The following is a 19,540-nucleotide window of genomic DNA, read 5'->3' as shown; positions in this document are numbered from 1 at the left end:
AAATCAGAAATCTTTTCCCTTGGAGACATGGTGCAGGAAAGAGCTCTCTGCACGACCAGTAGAAAGAAGACTATACTGGGCACCGGCAGCTCTCCGGTTGATTAGTTTATGATCCCAGCTAAGTAAGTTCACTTTCCCAACATGCGATAATTCGTCTGCGGCCATGTTAAAGAACACTGTGAGATATATAAATGAGAGTAAACTGATGATTATAAAGCATTATACTTGATATACAACACTGAGGGTTACTGTTATTGATACTTGTTCAAAAGCCACAACCAGAGCCCTGGCTCAGGCCCAGGCATGCTCAAGTCTGAATTACTTCAATAACTTCCGATATATTCTTCCTGATTTGTGTTGGCATGTGACCAATCTGTTACTCATATCCATGACTAACAATTTACCATGTAATTCCTTGCAAAACACCAGTATGCGCTAGATCTTGGAAAGATATATGTCATCAGATTTAGTAAACTCCACATTTGTTTCAAGATAGCTGCCAATCTGGAAGCTCAGGTAAAAATATAGGGATAAAAAGACAAAGATAATGCTTGTGCTAAGACCACGTATTTTTAAAATCATTCTGATTTTCATGTCAAAGATATGATGTGATATACACCTTTAATCCAGTAACTATTTTTTCTTTGAATAATTTCTAATTTTGAGGATATTCTCATACAATATCTGGTTTGCTGACTTTGCTTGGATAAGGCATCAAATAAAAACTGTCCTGGGGAAAGGAGGGGTAGCCAGCACTGTGCTATAGTAGGGTAAACCTTAGCCTGTGGTGCTGGCATCCCATATGGGCACTGGTAAATGTCTTGGCCACTCCACTTCTGATTCAGCTCCCTGTTAATGGCTTGGGAAACCAGTGGAAGATGGCCCAAGTGCTTGGGCGCCTGCACCCATGCGGGAGACCTGGAGGAAGCTCCTGGCTCCTGGATTTGGAACAGCTCTGGCCATTGCGGCCATTTGGGGAGTGAACCAGCAGACTGAAGACCTCTCTCTCTCTCTCTCTCTCTCTGCCTCTCTACCTATCTATACCTCTGCCTCTCAAATAAACAACAACAACAAAAAAAGTATGGCTTTGAAACAGGGTTTACATCTCACTAAAAAAAAAAAAAAAAACAAAAAAACTATCCTGGGGCTAGCATTGTGGCATGAAGGGTTAAGCCACTGCCTGTGACACCAACATCCCATACAGGTGCCAGTTCATGTTCTGCCTGCCCCACTTCAGATCCAGTTCCTTGAGAATGGCCTGGGAAAAGCAGCGGAGGATGGTTCAAATGCTCAGTTCCCTGCCACCTATGTGGAAGATCTGGATGAATCTCTTGGTTCCTGGCTTTGCCTTGGCTCAGCGTGGGCCTTTATAGCCATTCGGGGAGTGAACCAGAAGATGGAAGATCTCTCTCTATCTCTCCCCTACTCTCTCTATAACTGACTTCCAAAATAATAAATGAATCTTTTGAAAAACATTGTCATAAAAATTAATATTTTTAAGTCACAATGTAATTGACCCAATACAAGATGTCAAGAAGATATTTTGATTTCTTGTAACAGTAGTTTGTCTTTTCTAATCAACTTTCTTATTTATATTTTCCTTTTATATATTAGGAGAAATTTCTATAAATGTGCAATTTAAAATCCATTAAAAAATGAATACTTCAACTAAAACAATCAATTTCACATTCTCTGTCTTTTGTGGTAGTGCTTACATATCAAAACAAAAGAAGAGAATGGATACAGAATTGAAGACCAAAACACTTTACAATGAAAGGTTATGAAATTTTAGTTTAAAGGTTTTATTTCCAATTATCTCAATAACAGTTTAGATTCTATGTTTTATTCATGTTTTGTCACTAGTAGAGCCCTCAGAAATCAAGGGGGAAAAGGCATAATAGCTAATGATCTTTTTTGTCATTTTGTACATCATATGAGGTTAATGAATGTTAATTTGCATTTACAGACTGAACATAAGTACATCTCACAAATGCAGCTTATTTGGCCACAACGAGGCCCTTCTCAAGTCCTGAATTTTAGTGTTGCCACTCTATTTTACTTGACAAAGCAAACATTTCTTAGAGCATAAACCCGGGAGAAAAGGACTTACACTATGAAATCAAGACACACTAAATGTTATTATCAACTTAAAATATACATCAAGTCAGATTAAGAATAATAATATAGGGTAAACATCAGAACCCTAGACATTTTATGAGATCATTACTAAATTTTGCTAAAATTTAGGTAATTAGAATAGAAAAATGGATAAATTATTCCTTCAAATATGTGAATTCACTTGAATTGTTCCGATAAGCAGTAAATATCAGCACATCAGTCATCATTCTCATTAAGTCTTCATCTCCATGGCAGAAATAGAGCCCTTCACCCCACTGACGTTGGGCTTGGTCATGTGACTTCACTCAAATTATAAAGAAAAACCCAAGGACCAGCACTGTGGTGTAGCAGGTAAAGCCACTGCCTGCAATACCGGCATCCAATGTGGGTGCAAATTCAAGTCCTGACTGCTCCATTTCCAATCCAGCTCCCTGCTAATGTGCCTGGGAAAGCAGCAGAAGATGGGCCAAGTATTTGGGCCCCTGCACCCACATGGGAGACCTAAAAGAAGCCCAGCTCTGGTCATTGCAGCCACTTGAGGAATGAACCAATGGATGGAAGATCTCTCTCGCTCACTCTCTCTCTCTCTCTCTCTCTCTCTCTCGTAACTCTTTCAAATAAATAAATAAATCTTTAAAAACAAAGATCCAAAATCTTATTCAGAAATAGCAATAGTCTTAGTCTAATATTAAAAATTAGGTTCATAAAATAATATTTTCCTAAAAATACTCAATGACTTTTCAATTAAAGGTGAACAGCCATTTTTATAGGTTAGATTTATTTTCCCATAAATAGAGATAAAATAACACTATTGGTATGAGATGGTTTTAGCATTAAAGTTTAGCAGAGATTTATTTTATAAATTAAAGTCTGATGTTCTTTTCCCTCATACTAGTAATTTTGCAGAAGAGTAATTCAGAGTATTCTCAAAATTTCTTGGAATGTTTAATATACCTGACTGTACCTGGCTTGGGATTTAATTTTTAGGGTAAACCATGATAATGGAAGCATTAGATTCCAAATGACTAATGACTCTTAGATAAATGTGTGAGAAACAGATGGCAAAATATCATCAGAGGTGACAGTCTGAGATGTCAGCCTGGCAAGATTCACTCTGACGCTAGCTATCTTTTCCTATCTAAATCAGATTTTTCCACATAGCAGTCTTTCCCTGAAAACATATCCTTCAACATTTTACTCTCATTTGATTCATGTAAGTAAATGTATTCAATGAGATCCAAGTATGTGTCCGAGTGATATAAAGTAAGGAGAAATACTGATACAATGGCTATAATTCACAGAGAGTAATACGAAGAGAGTCCACAGCACGTGATGAGAAACAAGAGACTCTATCCTGGTGAACTGGGTTAATTTCAAATATGTAACTGTATGGTTTCTTATCACGTGTACTCTGCATGAATAAATGAAATAGTGATGAATGGCTCTGGGGACTTGCAGTGAAAGTTATTAATATTTCAACATTATCATTGAGTATTTATTGACACAATCAAAAATGCATAGGAAATGACTTCCTACACTCACTACTTATACCCATTAAGAATGGATGCATTTGATAAATATAAATGGTGTATGTATATTTACAATGTGATTACAGGTAAAAGATCTATCAAGAAAAACCTATGTGAATATCTCATATGGAGAAGTATGTCAAATATTTGAAAGTGAATTGATATTGCAATTACTATGGAGTAAACTATATAAACACATGAAAAATCAATAATCTGACATTCTGAATGCCTAGAGATCACTAAGACTGTTTTTTAAATTGAAACATAATTTAAAAGTAGTAAAAGTAAATAGCCACCATCAAATAAAGTGGCACATCAACTCTAGCCATGATGTAATTTTGGAATTTCCTATTTAAAAAAATGAAAACATTGTGTTTGAAAAGTTTAATTTCTATCCATCTCTAAATGGATCACCAAGAAGTAATGCAGTCCCACTACAAGGAGGCATAGTCAACATTCTGTTAACCCTTTTCAAGTGGTTAAGGAGGTTGAAAAAGTATCTATTTATAACTATGTCAGAATATATTCAATTCAGTTGAGGGAGGGGCCAAATTGGTTATTTTATATTGTATTAGTTTAAGCGGCTGCATAGGACATCCATGGAACATATCAGGCCCTGGCCCCTCTACTTCAGACCCAGCTTCCTCCTAGTATCCTGGGACACAGAAGATGATTGAACAAGTGCATGGGAGATCTGGATGGACCTTCTGCCTCGTGGTCACAGCCATTTGGCGTGGGGACCAGCAGATGGAATTCTATGCAAGTGTGTGTGTGTGTGTGCATCTCAGTCTGTCATTCTGCCTTTCAAGTAGATAGAAATAAACAGTAAGAAAAATAAAATGCTAGCCATAGAGATAAGAGATACAAATCACTCTCAAAATAGTATCATCTGTGTAGCAGTTTTTATACTCACACATGACACTTTTTCATTTTCAAATGATTCTGCATGAAAAGTTGTGAAGTTAAGCTGTTACTTGAAATTAAAATTTGCATAATTTTTAGTGAAAAAAGTATTTAATGGCTAGTAGAAGATAAATAATAAACAAAAAATTTCCCAGGATAGTAGATACTTTTGACTCAACAGGGGAAGTTTTAAGTATTCTTGAGCAAAATAACATGTGCTTGAGAAAATCACTTTGAAATAACTGATTGAAACACAAGTTGTTGCAACTTCAACATTCAAATTAATGTGGAAATAATTTATATATTTTTTACATTATGACATATATACCTAAGCAAATTTCAACAACTCATGCCAAAAAGAAGTACAAAGCAAACACATACTTTGAAAGAAATAAATAGTTTTGTGTACTTTTTAGGGGCTTTGGGGATTTAAATAACCATTTGTGGATTCCCTTTCAAAAAAGCAAATTTTTACAACAGCACAGAGTGGCAAGCATGAGTAAATGAAGCAATCTGGTCCTAACTCCCTCTCCTAGGGATGTGATGCCAGAATACTTAGTGGGTCTCTATGGTGCTCAGTTTCTTCTATAAAATTTAGGAACAATAACTAATGCTCTCTAGTTAGTAAGTTTGTTTATTTATTCATTCCTGAATGACCTGAAACTCACCTGCCCTATTCCTCTTCCTGAACCACCTTCCTTTACCAACCCAAGTTTTTTGATCTCACGCCTCCTTATAATTCTGAAAATGTAACCTTATGAGTGTTTGTCTGCATGTCTTGCATGAAATAGCATACCCTGGCTACTACCTGCACATGGCCTAGGTCCTATATCCCCCTTGATTTACCTGTGTAACGTGCCTTCCTCAGAGATACAATGACATACCTACTGTCTGTCTCCTCCTACCCTATCCACTGGAACAGAAGCACTAGTGTTTGAAACCAGTTTCAGATCAGGTATTGCGCTAGCTCGGAGATAAAAAGAGTTCAGGACATGTTATCTGCCCTCTGCGTAGAGGGTCACGGGTAGGATACTTATGCTATATACAATAAGCTCCACATCGCAAATATCTGTGACCAATTATGGATACTGTGGACACCTAGGTAATGCTATTCATATCCACCATGATGTAAACGGCACCTTTGGGATGTACAGTGCTCAACCTGCCAGACCACGCCCAGTTTCCCTGAGACAGATATGTGCAAAACACAAAGCTGAACATGCCATTTATTCTTAAAACCCATCAGTATCTGCCCATCGTCCACAGAACAAATTCGTCCCTCGTCATCAGGTCCCTACCTCTCTCTGCAAGCAGCTTCATCTCTCACCTCTCTTTCTCACTCACTTGTGAACCCTTGCTGCATCTCAGGGCTCTTATCCATTCCAGTCTGAGTTATGTCTTGCCCATCTCTGCTCTAGTAATTTATCTCAAATACTTTTGTCTGGGCTGCTGGTGGCCAGGAATCAGTCATTCACTCTGTATACCCAGCGTGCAACACAGGGTTGAATGAATAAATTAACAGATTGCCAAGTGAACAACACGACTTAATTTATTAATTCATGAAACAGTTCATAATTAGCCAAACTTCATTATACTTTTCTTTTTAAAAAAGGGCCCAACACTGACCAATGAAAGCAGTGGGATAATGTATACACACATGGTCTGTACCATGCTCTTAAATAACCCAGAAACTGAGCTTGTGAATTGATCACTATTTTTAATTTTTTAAGACTTCAAAGACTACTGGGCTGATGAAGGCCAAACATACACTTTGAGTTTCATCTGCAATCATTTACAGTAAATCAGAGCTTTTCCTTGACTTCCTTCAAAAGACCAGCCGAACCGCATTCATCTCACCAGGGGATGAGTGCTCCTCTGATCTACCTATCAGCAGTGCCACACCAGGCATGACGCTGTGTCACTATTACAATCAAACTGCCACCCCAGCATCCAACTCAAAATTCATTTCTTAGGAGAAATGCCCATGTAGCACAGCTGAGCTGCAAATACAATGTTTATCAAATTTTGAAATATTTGTCCTGCAAACCGATAGGAACTATTTCCTACCACAGTAGTAAAGATTCTGTGACTGTTTTAAGGTTTAAGTGAGGTTGCACATCTTTTTATTTGATTATTACTTATGGCCCTTGCCATTTTCCTACTGACTGGTGGTCTTTTTATTTTCATTTGTTGAACTTTTTATTTAGTGAAGCCATTAATCCTTTGACTCTCATATAAATTAAAAATGTCATCCCCAAACAATAAATTATTATTATTTTTTTTTTGGAAAAGGAAGAAAGAAAGAAAAAAAGTCAATTCTTTGGTAGGAACTGAGTGGGGCTTTTAAGTTGCCCCAAACCTGTGAAGTCTTATTAAATAAAAATGACACACATTCGAAGGTAGCAAGAATCTGGGAAGCATCTAAGAGGAAAAAATGAAACAATTTAACACTTGAATTTTGAGAGCCAATGCATGAGGACTCTCCGGCTTCTTGTTGAAGTTCGATCAACTCCATTGATAGCTGACAGGTGATATGACCTGAACATTCTCCAAGTTTTCAGTCAAGAAGCAAAAATCTGATGATGGTCTCCTGTCAACATGCAGACAGCTGCTCTTTTTTTGGCCTGGCAGAAAGCAGTCCCTAAGAGGGACATTCACTCCCGGTGTGATGGAATAATCAGCATATATGTCTATACTAAAAGACACCTAAAAATCACAGTTTTCCCCAGTGCTAATGTCTTTGAAAAAAGTAGCAGGAACAGTACAGTTTATCTAAAGAACACTCTAATATTTTGCATTTTATTTCCTCACATTTCCATATAAACCTGCGATTTCGAGACACTGAATTCTTTCTGTATATTTCTAAGAATAGGTGTCTCCCTAAAGCAGATGACCTTTAAAGTAACAGTGACTTACTTTCAGGATGAAGGTCTAAAGTTGGCTCACATAAGTGGTATGCTTATTGGGGTTCCAAACTCAAAAACCTATTAACTGTGGATTGTTTCGGCACAGAGATTCAAAGCCACAGTGTAACATAGGAGCTGCTGTCAGAAAGGAATGTAGGTTTGCAGCCGGACAAACCTGGATTGGAAGATGAGCTCTGCAGATTGCTAGCTTTGGGGCCTCCGGGGATAGACAAAACCTCTCTGGATTTTGGTTTCTTTATCTGTAGGATAAAAGCAGCACCATAGAGCAAACGACAGGAAAAAAACTATGTGAGCTTTCATAGAATCGGTGGAAAAGTGGGCTTTCAGGATCGGTTCTAGTCTTGAGCATTGTTCTCTGCTTCCTTTAGAAGACATGAACACAATCATGCATGTGGAAAGTCAGAGAAACAGGACGAGTGGTAACTGTCCAAGAAGTTTAGAAAAGAAAAATGAAAAAGAGATCCGCCCAGGATTCCAGACCTTTCTTCCATTGTTAAATGCAAGTTTCTAAATTAATCATGATGTTCGAACAAGCAACAAGGGAAGTCTTGAGGAAGCGATAGGATACCTAGCTTGCTACTATTCTCTGTTCTTTCAAAGAGCTTTTAATTGAAAAGAGGGGGGAAAAAAAAATAAACCACTAAAGACAAAACTATTCGTTTCCAGAAATTCACAAGTTGTTTATCTTCAAGAAAAAGGGCACTTCACGGAACCCATTTAATAAAAACAGGGGAAGGAAGTCAGTGGAGTGTTATAATTAGCTTAAATGTAATTGACAGTAAGTTCTTTTAAAAAAAAAAGTGTATAATTTTAACAGGTGCAGGTATCAGGGATGCTAGTCAAAATCAAAGTAACTAAGGTTACTCATTTATAGGGCATTGGTTTCCCTCTGAGAATTATAACCAAGATCAGACAGTGAAGACTAGTCAGAGTGAGTTAACCAGTAACCCGCATTCCCCGTTCTGAAAGCGAAGATTCTGGGAAACAAGTTCACCTTAGAGTCTTCGTGTCTTCCACCTCACCCCACTCTTGCTGCAATTATCACACGGATCCCCATTCTTTCACTTTATTTCTGATAAGGCAGAAATTCCTCTGTGGAGGGCCCTTTCCCAGATATTATTCATTTGCACTTTAGTTTGATGAAATTTAATTATATTACTTGCATTAAAACTGAGGATTATGAATGTCTGGAATGAGGAAGCAGAAAAGAGGGCACAGAAATTACAGGCTCCGGGCAATAAAGGCAAGTGTAACCTATATATCATTATTTTGCCTAGGCTTAGAGTTAATCATTATAATTTACTCTAATCACTTGCCTTTACCTCTCCTTCTCATGCTTATGTTTGTCAAGTCATTGAAGGTAATGTCCCTATTTTAACACGGGGTTGGGGGGGGACCACACCAAAACAAGTCAGATGTTCTATGAATTACTAGAGAGTGGCCCTGTCAGAATTACCGACTACATGATTTCTGACTTGGATGGTATCTATACAATGGAACTAAGCAAAGGGCATGAGCCTATCAATGGTTCTCTTAGTGGCCACGTTTTCCAGTGTATCTGAATTTACTCATAACTTGATTCATGAAAAAGTAAATGAAAATGGTTGAAATGATCACTTCAAGTACGCGGTCACAAAAATCTTGACAAAATCGAGGTGGCTTTGTGTTGCCGGCCTAGCCAAATGCATTTTGGCTAACGCCCTCTGTACAGCAAATCAAAGGCAACATCTTCTACACTTGGGATTTTTAATAAAGTTCATTCTAAAAGTCGATACAACATATGATACTAGATATTTGGAAATATACTAGCACATGAAGGTTTAGGCTACATAAACAGACTGCCAACAGAGGCATCAGCTTGAGAATGCAAACTGTGATGGTTATTGCATGAGATAAGGCAGTGAACTTGAACACAGAAGGCGATGGGGAAAGAGACAAAGAGCAGGAGATGGAGATATCGACCCTGTGCATCAGCATCCTGTCAGAGCTGCCCGCCTCCCCCCAGGGGCTGGCCTACCACAAGGCAGTTTCACCCTTCTCCACTGTCAATCTTGCTGTCTCCTGTCTCATCTCCCCCACTTCTCCTGACAGTCCACTGGTAGCCAAAGATAGAAGAAGGAAACTTTTGAGTCCTTCTTAGAAAGCTGAGAAGACAAATGTGAACTAGCTGTTCAGCGTTTTTCAGAATGTGCCACCTACTAGTATTACGGGGAAAACTTTGATTGTTATCACCTTTCTACGTGCGAGACCCTTTCCCACCTAACATTTTTTTTTTTTTTGGACAGGCAGAGTTAGACAGTGAGAGAGAGAGAGACAGAAAGGTCTTCCTTCTGTTGGTTCATTCCCCAAATGGCCGCCACAGCCAGCGCTGTGCCAATCTGAAGCCAGGAGCCAGGTGCTTCCTCCTGGTCTCCCATGCGGGTACACGGCCCAAGCACTTGGCCATCCTCCACCGCCTTCCCGGGCCACAGCAGAGAGCTGGACTGGAAGAGGAGCAACTGGGACAGAATCTGGTGCCCTGACTGGGACTAGAACCCGGGGTGCTGGTGCCTGAGGCAAAGGATTAGCCTAGTGAGCCGTGGCACCGGCCCCACCTAACACTTGTAGGAAAGCTCTCCTCATACAGAAAATAGATTGACAGATGTCTTCTCAAGTTCTGCTTTTACATGCTAAGCTGACATTGTTCTATCCACTTAGTATTTGATGCATGAGCTTCTTGATCAGATTACACTGGAATGTGTGAGTTGTTTCTGGACAGCTATGGAGTCACAGAAGGTCAGAAAAAGAGGAAAAGGAAACAGTGAATCGGTGGCATGTAGTACAGAATGAAGGCAAGACCAAGGGGAGAGACAATTCACATCTGCGTACATTACAAGCCGACTTTGAATTCTAAAAAATTCTCTAACAAGAGTGTGTTTATTCATCTCAGAATTTTCTCCCATATATTTTTGTAAGTTTTGAAACACATCGAGATTTAAGAGGTCTCTGCAAAACATGCTTATTTATTTATTTATTAATTTTGCCTCGTCTAACAGTATCTTAGTACTTCCGAGTGTTTACCCACATGTGCTCAGTTCTGAACAACAGTTAATTAACTATTGATGGGGCCTGGCAAGCAAGGGGTTCCCAAGTGATAGCTAAGTGTATTCTTTACTAATTGTTTAATGAAAACACTGCCATGAATAATAAGTCTGCATCTCCCAAGATACACTTGCAACTTTTATAATAATAATAAAGACAGCCGTATGTACTTTATACAAAATATTGCATCTTGAAAACATGTACACGGAGCAAATCTGGTAGATTATATTGATAAAGAAGCTGCAGTTCCTGAGGTTGCTATTAAGATTTCACATTAAAAAAAATACTATGAGATTATAAATACATAATATTAAAAGCACAAAAAGGAGGTTCTGTTTAAGAAGCTAATATCATCATTCAATATATAAGGCCCCAATGGAGTGGGCATCATTTAGATTTTAGTCATCATAGTACTAAACTTCAGAGTTTGATTTGAAATAAATGTACACACCTACAAACACACATCAATTATAAACGCATTAAAATGATGCAAGGAAACAATGTGTTTGGGATGCCCATGAAACTTACTGCTCCTCTCAAAACTGAAACTTGTCCTTCAGTCTAGTTCCACAGCTGAGACTGTGGGCTCCTCTATCTTCAGACTTCACTCACATAAAACCAGGGTGACTGTGTTGATCACTGAGAATCAGACAGTCACCATCAGAAATCCCATCTCAGCAACCCCAGGGATTTCAAGCCCAGGCTGGCTCAAGTCAACATCTGCTTTTGACAAACCAAGGGACTACAACCAGTTATTTTAACAAATGAAAGGGCAAAGTGGTTTAGCAAATGCTCAACAGTGACAACATTGCTGATGAGTGATATGACAAGACACTCTTAGTAAAAGGCATTTTTGGAGTTGGAAGCCCTAACTTTGTCTTGTTACCCTGTATCACGGAACTTTGAGAACATCATTTATCTTCTTTGATCCTAAATCTCTTCACTTGTGAAAACTGAATGATGACACCTGCTGCATCTGTACTTCCTAGCTGTCACACTTCCACTACTACACTATCACCATGGCCACTACCACTAGGAATAATACTAAATCCATCATTAACTAAAGGCTTCTATGCCCTGAAACTTTAGGAGTTCCTGTTTATCCCTTGTATCTGTATCAAACCCTCTCAATAGTCCTGTCAGGTAAGTACTCTGGTTGTCCCACTACAGAAAAGGAAACATCTCAGAGTGGATAAGTAACTTGCCAGAGGGGCCTGAATGTGAATTTGAACCTATATCTTTCTGATTACACATTTCATTTTAGGTCCATTATGTCCTAATGACTCTAATATATCACATATATTACGTGTATACATCTAATTATGTGCATACATATTATGTGTATACACTTAATTATGTATACACCTAATTATCTATACACACATATATACACATACGCACATATATACATTATGTGTACATATATTATATATCAATAGCTATATTATTTAATACATATACAGACATATACTTCTGATGTAAATTCTCAAATGTCATACCAATGCCTTTTTTATTTTTGTCAATTTCAAAGCTTACTGCATGGAGCAGGGTAGGTAGTTAATATACAGGAAAAACTTACTAGGTGGGAGGTTGTGAAGATAATTTTGAATGAACTATTAATTAACAAGTATGGATGTTTGAGTCCTCCTCTTCTTTGTGATTATATTATTAAAACCACTTAGGAAGACAAATACTGTAGCCATGGCTGATAGGTGAAATCTTATAAAATAAGAAGTTGAACTCATAGAAACCAAGTAGCATGGTGGCTGTCAGAGGCTAGGGTTGTGGGGGAAATGGGGACAGGCTGGTTGAAGGTGCCAAGTTTCAGTTGTGAGAATAAGCTTGAGGATCTACTACACCACGTGGTGACTATGGAAAATAATACCATATCATACACTTGAAATTTATAGAGTAGATGTTGAATGTTCTCAGACAGCCATCTAGCAAGAGAATGTATGAAGTGATGGATGTGCTAATTAACATAATGTGTATTTATATCAAATCAGCTTTAAATATGTACAACTTTGTTTTTTTTTTAATCCATCACTAAAGCTGAAAAAATACTAAAATACTCTAGAGGGGAAAAATGCACATGGACTAACATAGATTTCATTTGGATACAGAGTAGACAATGGCAGAAAAGCTGCTATTTTCAATAAACAAGCCCTGAACTCGAACCCTTTGTTCCAGGTAAAAGGAGAAAAGAGCCCTTTAAAAAATCGTTACATAGGATTCCTATTTTTCAACATCTTCCACATTTAAGTCTTCAAAAGAGCTATTCTGTAATTTCCTATCAAAACAAGATAATGATATTTGCCATATGATTTCCCTTGACTTTGTATATGAATAGTAATGATGATGATGATAATCAGATAGTGACATTCAAAAGACCACTTTTTTTTTTTTTTCAAAGCAAAGGAGAAGGGTGCAGGGGGAATTAGAAAAGATGCACAGAGGTCTCATATCTAATCAAAACACAAAAATTTCAGCTCTTTTAAAACACTCTGTTCCCTAGCCTAATCTTTTCCCGAGGAGGACAGGCTGAATGGAAAGATGCGGACAGGTGTGCCAGTGCCAAGCTAGAATGACATGTCTGGGGAACAGGAGATGCTGCACTTCCCATTATCCATTGATCACCTTGGCAATTCTTATTTCATCCTGAGAATGTGATACTTACTCTTGTACTGCTCTGGCTATGGAAAGGGCCGTAGATCCAGTTTCATTAACGCTATCTAAGGTCACATTTGGCAGGTCATCATCATCACTGTCACTTTTACTTTGTCTGGGAGATAGGCCTCGGGGGTCCATTTGTGCTGGGAAAAAAAGGCATATATAATGAATTAAAATTAGTGCGCAGAAAGTTAACCTTGTCCTGGACCAACATCAAGCACCGAACGTCTCTGCTGTGCATATAACACAAGTGGAATTCTCTAGACATCACAGGAAATTATTAGTGAAAGCTGTGTATTTTATATACTGATTATTCACTTACTCCTTTCCTTGTTCATTTGATTCACACATCAGCTCTCAGCCTATATCAGTTCTCAAATATTACAGCTATGATTATAGAACAAAAACCATAAAATCCACAGTAGTGCCAAGTCCTAGGTGTTGTAACACTGATAATGTACTTCCAGAGCTCCTGTTCAACCCTCTGGCTTCTCTCGCCCCATGAATTCTGCTGCCAGACTTCTGGCCATCTTACTGCTCATTAACACTCTGCCTGGAAAGTTCAAAGCATGAGGCAGAAGAGGTAGTAACGGCTGGATGCTCTCATAATAGGTTTTAAAACAACACTGACATGACTAAAATAAAGTTTCACGTATTTTTTGTGAAGTGACGTCTTATAGTTCCTTACGGCTCTAAGTAGAGAGCTGAAGGCACAAAAATGACAGAGCTGGTAGTATTTCTGCTGGAAAGCTCTCTGCACCTCCATCCTGATTCCACTTCTCAAAAAGTCATTTCTAGAGAAGATGCTCCTCCACCATGAACTTGCCACAGCAAGAAGCAGCCCGATGTTCTCACCTCTGTTGACTGAACCATCAGATGCTTTAAATGAGAGGATCATTATCATCATTTAATATGTTATCACCTTTTTTTAAAAAATAGATTTAATTCCCATCTCTTCTGCTCTGTGAATAGCTTTAGCAATCACTGCCTAGACTTTCGATCAGCCCTCAGGTCAAACACACACACACCATTTCAATTAAAAGAGCAGCACTGACCATAGCAGGGCCTTGCTAATGGGACCCATCTCCACCTGGTTGACTGCTCCTCAGACTGCCTCCCTGATTCCCAAACTGCCACCATTTGCAAAGGAAAACAAAAGGCACTAAAACCATAGTTACAATGACATTTGAGTACATTTACAATTTAACTTTTTTTCCCCACATCTTTTTTGGTTACTGTGCATCATACATTACTTAGAACCACATGGAAATGCTGATATTTTATCATTTCTTACCGATAAAAGCCAACTTCTTATGATTGATTAATACTTACAATATTGATAAAAAAAAAAAACTATGCCTAAAGTTTCAACATATTTCTAATTAAACTAGGTTAGGTAGGAACAGGTGTCTGTTAAAAGCTGGTGAGCACTAGGGTAATACATACATAAAAATAAACCAAAATGTGCTGTGCACAATGGAAGTGCTTGGTAAATGCTGGGTGAATTAAAAAGATTATTAAAACAAAAAAAGCAGCAGTCTTCAACTGAGGTCAAATTTATCCTTCTGAAATATTCTGACAACATTTAAAGACATTTTGGCTTGTCATAATGTGGAAGGGTGGGGAGTGAGTTACAATGCTACTGGTGGGGCCAGTGCTGTGGCCTAGCAGGTAAAGCCACCGCCGGCAGTGCTGGCATCCCACATGGGCACCAGTTCATGTCCCAGCTGCTCGACTTCTGATCCAGCTCTCTGCTATGGCCTGGGAAAGTGGTGGAAGATGACCCAAGTGCTTGGCCCCTGAACCCGTGTGGGAGACCCAGAAGAAGCTCCTGGCTTCAGATTGGTGCAGCTCTGGCCATTCCAGCAGATGGAAGACCTATCTCTCTGTCTCTCTGTCTCTCTCTCTAATTCTGACTTTCAAATAAGTAAAACAACCCTTAAAAAAAAAAAAAAAAAAAAAAAAAAAAAAAAAAGACGCTCCTGGCATCTATTGGACAGAGGTCAAGTATACTACAAAATTTTTTGTCACTACACAAGATAGTAGCTACCCACAACAAAGAATTCACCAGCCTAAAATATCAGTCATACCCAGGTTGGGAAACTGGTTTAGAGATTTAATATTTGAGACATATAAGGTGTTTTACCTTGTGACTTTCAACTGCGTAGCTATATCCTCATTTCAGTATCACTAGCCAAAAATTTAAGTCATATTTTGGGTTATCCATATTTTCTGTCCTTGTCCTCAAATAAAACAATTCAGTGTACCGTGACTCTATACTAACAACTTATTTAAACTCAGAATTCACTTCCCCAAAGGTCAGGAATTATGAAGCAACATTCATTAAGAGCTTCTGAATGTCCCAGAGGACAAAGTCTGCTTTCCACCTGATTTCTAGGGAAGATACACTGGGAGAGAGACGCTGGAGATGCTCTGCAAGTCAAAGCAACCAGATCCACCACCAACTGATGAGGGTGCTTGCCCAACCAGTCACTCCAGCAGCACTGAATTCACCCTATCATTTAAGAGTGATTTTGACTTCAGGTAACAGAAACAGGCTCAAGCTAACTCACATTATAAGGTGGCTATACGTGTTCATTGCTTAACCACGGGGAGCCATTCTGAGAAATGCATCATCAGGCAATTTCACAGTTGTCTGAACTTCATATACAAGCATACTTCAAAAAAAATAAATAAATAAAAGCAAAATGGAATTAAAAGATAATGTGCATTTCCCATGACCTTTTTGAAACCCCCTGTCCTTACAAATCTAAGATGGTTATATTACTACTACATCACTACTAGAAGCTATCATCTTTTGGGATCACTGTTGTACCGGTAACCCATCTGGAGAGATGTTGAGCAGCTCACAGAATGGAAGCTAAAGACAACCAGCACACAAGCAGTAGAGCATCCAGAGCTGATGCAAGTAATCTAGCCAGGAATTCATAGATAATTTCTTTTTGGGAGAGTCTGTTCTAGAATGATTCATTTAACAGACATTTGTAACTACTCAAAGCCAGCCAAGAAAAGTGAATATCAGATGTATCCAGGCTTCCAAATCACATAGTGTATGGTGTTACATATGTCTATGAATGTCAACAATTTAACATTTAAAGCTGTTGAAACATAATGCCCTAAGATGCCTTTGCCAAAATACCAAATTAGCAAACAGCCAAAGAAAAGAGGATATTCTGGAGGTCCCATTTTGCCCAAGACAATTAGAGCTTCCACAGGTCAGTAATACAACTCAAAGAAGATGCAGGCCGTTGAGCAATAAGAAATCTGGCTTTGCAAGTTAAAGTCTAATTGTATGAAACATTCCAAGTAACTCATCAGGGTTGGAATATCATCATCTAAATGGTTATGTTTATATCTTAATGAAAGTATAAAATATGTTAAATATGATATCCTTTCTGATGTACTTTTCAGGAGCATCATAATTGAGGAATTCTTTCCAATATTTTCAATAAATATTATGAAATACATCTGCTACCAGCATGCTGGGAAACTCTTTTTACCCATACCTTCAGCCAAGCTGAGGAAGTAATTAGACAGGCTTTTTAAAATCTGCATTGCTGATGAGGTCAGATGATTAGCTTATCTGCATACTTGCATAATTCCACTCTATTTTTATTAAATGTATAATAGGGCATGTACCCTAGTTAACCTCCATTAGTCTTTGAGCATCTGGACCCCTTTACAAAGGACTTTTCTCTGGGGCTCCCATTTAGAGATAATAGAAAAATTACCTGGGTACCAGATCTTAAAATGATCTATCTCTTTAAGTAGAAGAGCAGGTGATGATCTATAAATATCTGAAAACAATTTGTATTTGATATCTTTCTTAAATAAAAAGGGGGATCAGGCTACTCAGTCTAGTGGTTAAGATGCCTCTATCCCATATCACAGTGCCTGGGTTTGATTCCCAGTTCTGATTCCTGGACCCAGTTTCCTGCTGAAGCAGATCCTGGAAGGCAGCAAGTAAATGCCTCAACTAATTGGGTTCCTGTCATCCGTCTAGGAGACCTGAGACCCGAGACCTGGATTGCATTCCCAGCGCCTAACTTCAGCCCAGTCCAACCCTGGTCATTGCAAGCATTTGTGGGCATGAACCAGCAGACATGTCTTCTCCAATCTGTCTCCTGAATAAGTCAATAAAATATGGTTTTTAAAAAATATTTACTTATTTATTTGAAAGGTTGAGTTATAGAGAGGCAATAGCAAAGAGCTGGATCAGAAGTGGAGCAGCCAGAACTCACATTGGTGTCATATAGGAGACTGGCACTGCAGGTGGCAGCTTTACCCACTATTCCACAGTGCCAGCCCCTAAAATATGTTTTAAAAATAAAGAAAAAAGGATCTTCTACTTTTGGGCAACTCAGCTCATTGGTAGCAGGGAAATTATTCCCTGTCTTCAAGGTCTGAATTTCATACATGTGAAACAACACCTAAGTTCTATCTATTTACTCTGACTTTCCAATATCCACCTATGGTAGACTGTTACCATAAGGATCTCTCCACTAAATCAGGTCTTCCCATATCCGTGTCCTTGTGTGGTCACTTCTCACAACAACTCTGGGTCTGGCTGCAAGACTTAATGTGGCCAATGAGACATTAGCAAATGTCAGAGGCAGAGGCTAGAAGAATATTTGCACACTGGGTTTCCTCTCTCTGTTTTTAGAACCCCCTCACCATGCTAAGAAGCCTGAAAGAAAAATAGTACTCAGCTGGCAGCTAATCCAAACCACCAGACAGATAAGGAAACCACATCAGCCTCACCAGCCACATTCTAGGTACCAGGTAACTGTAGGCAAATGAATGAATCCAGGCAAGAGCAGTATGAAAACTGCCTGGCCAAACTCATCCTAAATTAATAGTAGCTATTTTATTTTTAAAAGATGTTTGTTTTGCATATTTTTTAAAATTTTTTTATTTATGACAGGCAGACAGAACAGACAAAGCAAGAGCTCCCTTCCTCAGATACCAGCAACTCCTGGGGTTTTAGCGGATGCTGAAGTTGGCAGCTGGGAATTCCCATGTAGGTGGCAGGACTCCAACTACTTAAGTCATCAGTGCTGCTTCCCAGGGTCCACATTAGCGGTATGTTGGAGTCAGGAACTGGAGGTAGGTATTGAACCCAGATACTCCTATATGGTTTGCAGGAGCCTTAAGCACTAGGTCAAATGCTGGCCACCTTGGTTGCTATTTTAATCTACTAAATTTTGAGCTGGCTTGTTAAGCGTTGCTATATAATCAATGCACAACATTACTTTCCCAGCTCCTTCCAGAGATTCTGTAGCACTGATGTGAACCAACTGCTGCTATGGCTACGGTCAGCCTAGCCCACTCATCTCTATTCTCCTCTGAAGAGACAATCTGGCCTTTACTGAAATACATCTGAGTGGAATATTAATATTGAGAAGGAAAATAAAAGCTCCACACTGCAGTCTACATTGCCTTTCAATTCAAAATATGCCAGATGAATTTACGGGGTTCTGCCTTCAGTGGTCTCTTCTGTGTCTCTCTGCTGATGCTCACATAGGGATTTCCTATGCACAGGGACCACCGGGTTGGTTCTACTACCCAGGCAAGAAAAGCTCCTCGACTCCTTCTCTTGGGCTCATATTTAAAGGAGGCCCATAAGGGTGGACTCTTGCAAGTATGTGCTCAGCAAAGCACTACGTCGTATCTAGCTCTCTTCGTTGTCTCCGGCCCCTACCTCCCAAATACAGACACCTGACTCAGACACAGCAGCACTCACATTCTTTCACACCTCCACCCCATGCCACCTCAGCCTAGGCACTGATGAAATGTCTATTCCACTGGTCTTCAAGGAAGGCAAGTTTTCCCAGAAGTCACTATATCGAATGTGCATATACAGCAAACTCTGAACGTGCATTAAGACTCACTAACATTTCCTAAGAGGACTGCCCTCCAGAAGGAGATACTGAATCCTTTCAAGGCTGCAGGGGAGGGGGCCCTGGCAGACGGAAGGGGAATGAGGCAGCTGGGGAGGCCCCGGCCAGGCTCCCATCCCTCCCTCCTTCAGCCACGGACAGACTCCCTCTATCTGCAGATGCCCTCATTGTTGGTCCTGCCAAGGCTGGAATACGTCCTAGTTAGAGAAACCCTGGCTTTTCAGAGAGCTGCTGCATTAAGATAGGAAGAAGAGCAATGGAGGAAATGGGGGCTGGGGCTGAGCTGGGGAGATGGGAAAATTCAATGTTCGGGGAGGATCGTGCAGGGAAAAAAAAACCTAAGGGGAAAATTCACAATACCATGGACGGTAGAGTCCTCTTCCAACACATT

At 39.2% G+C, this 19,540-nt stretch overlaps 1 protein-coding gene across 5 annotated transcripts in view; it reads right to left on the bottom strand.

The window, feature by feature from the left end:
- Positions 1–19,540, bottom strand: part of KLF12 (KLF transcription factor 12) — a 503,891-nt gene that overhangs the window by 132,846 nt on the left and 351,505 nt on the right. For all 5 annotated transcript variants that reach the window (XM_062194091.1, XM_062194088.1, XM_062194087.1 and 2 more), the window contains one exon: positions 13,236–13,371. In XM_062194091.1, coding sequence (XP_062050075.1) covers positions 13,236–13,371 — 136 coding nt within the window. The remainder of the gene's footprint in view (positions 1–13,235; positions 13,372–19,540) is intronic.

Source organism: Lepus europaeus, chromosome 6, assembly GCF_033115175.1.
Source record: "Lepus europaeus isolate LE1 chromosome 6, mLepTim1.pri, whole genome shotgun sequence".
Lineage (NCBI taxonomy): Eukaryota > Metazoa > Chordata > Mammalia > Lagomorpha > Leporidae > Lepus > Lepus europaeus.
This window is presented reverse-complemented; position numbering and strand designations above follow the sequence as displayed.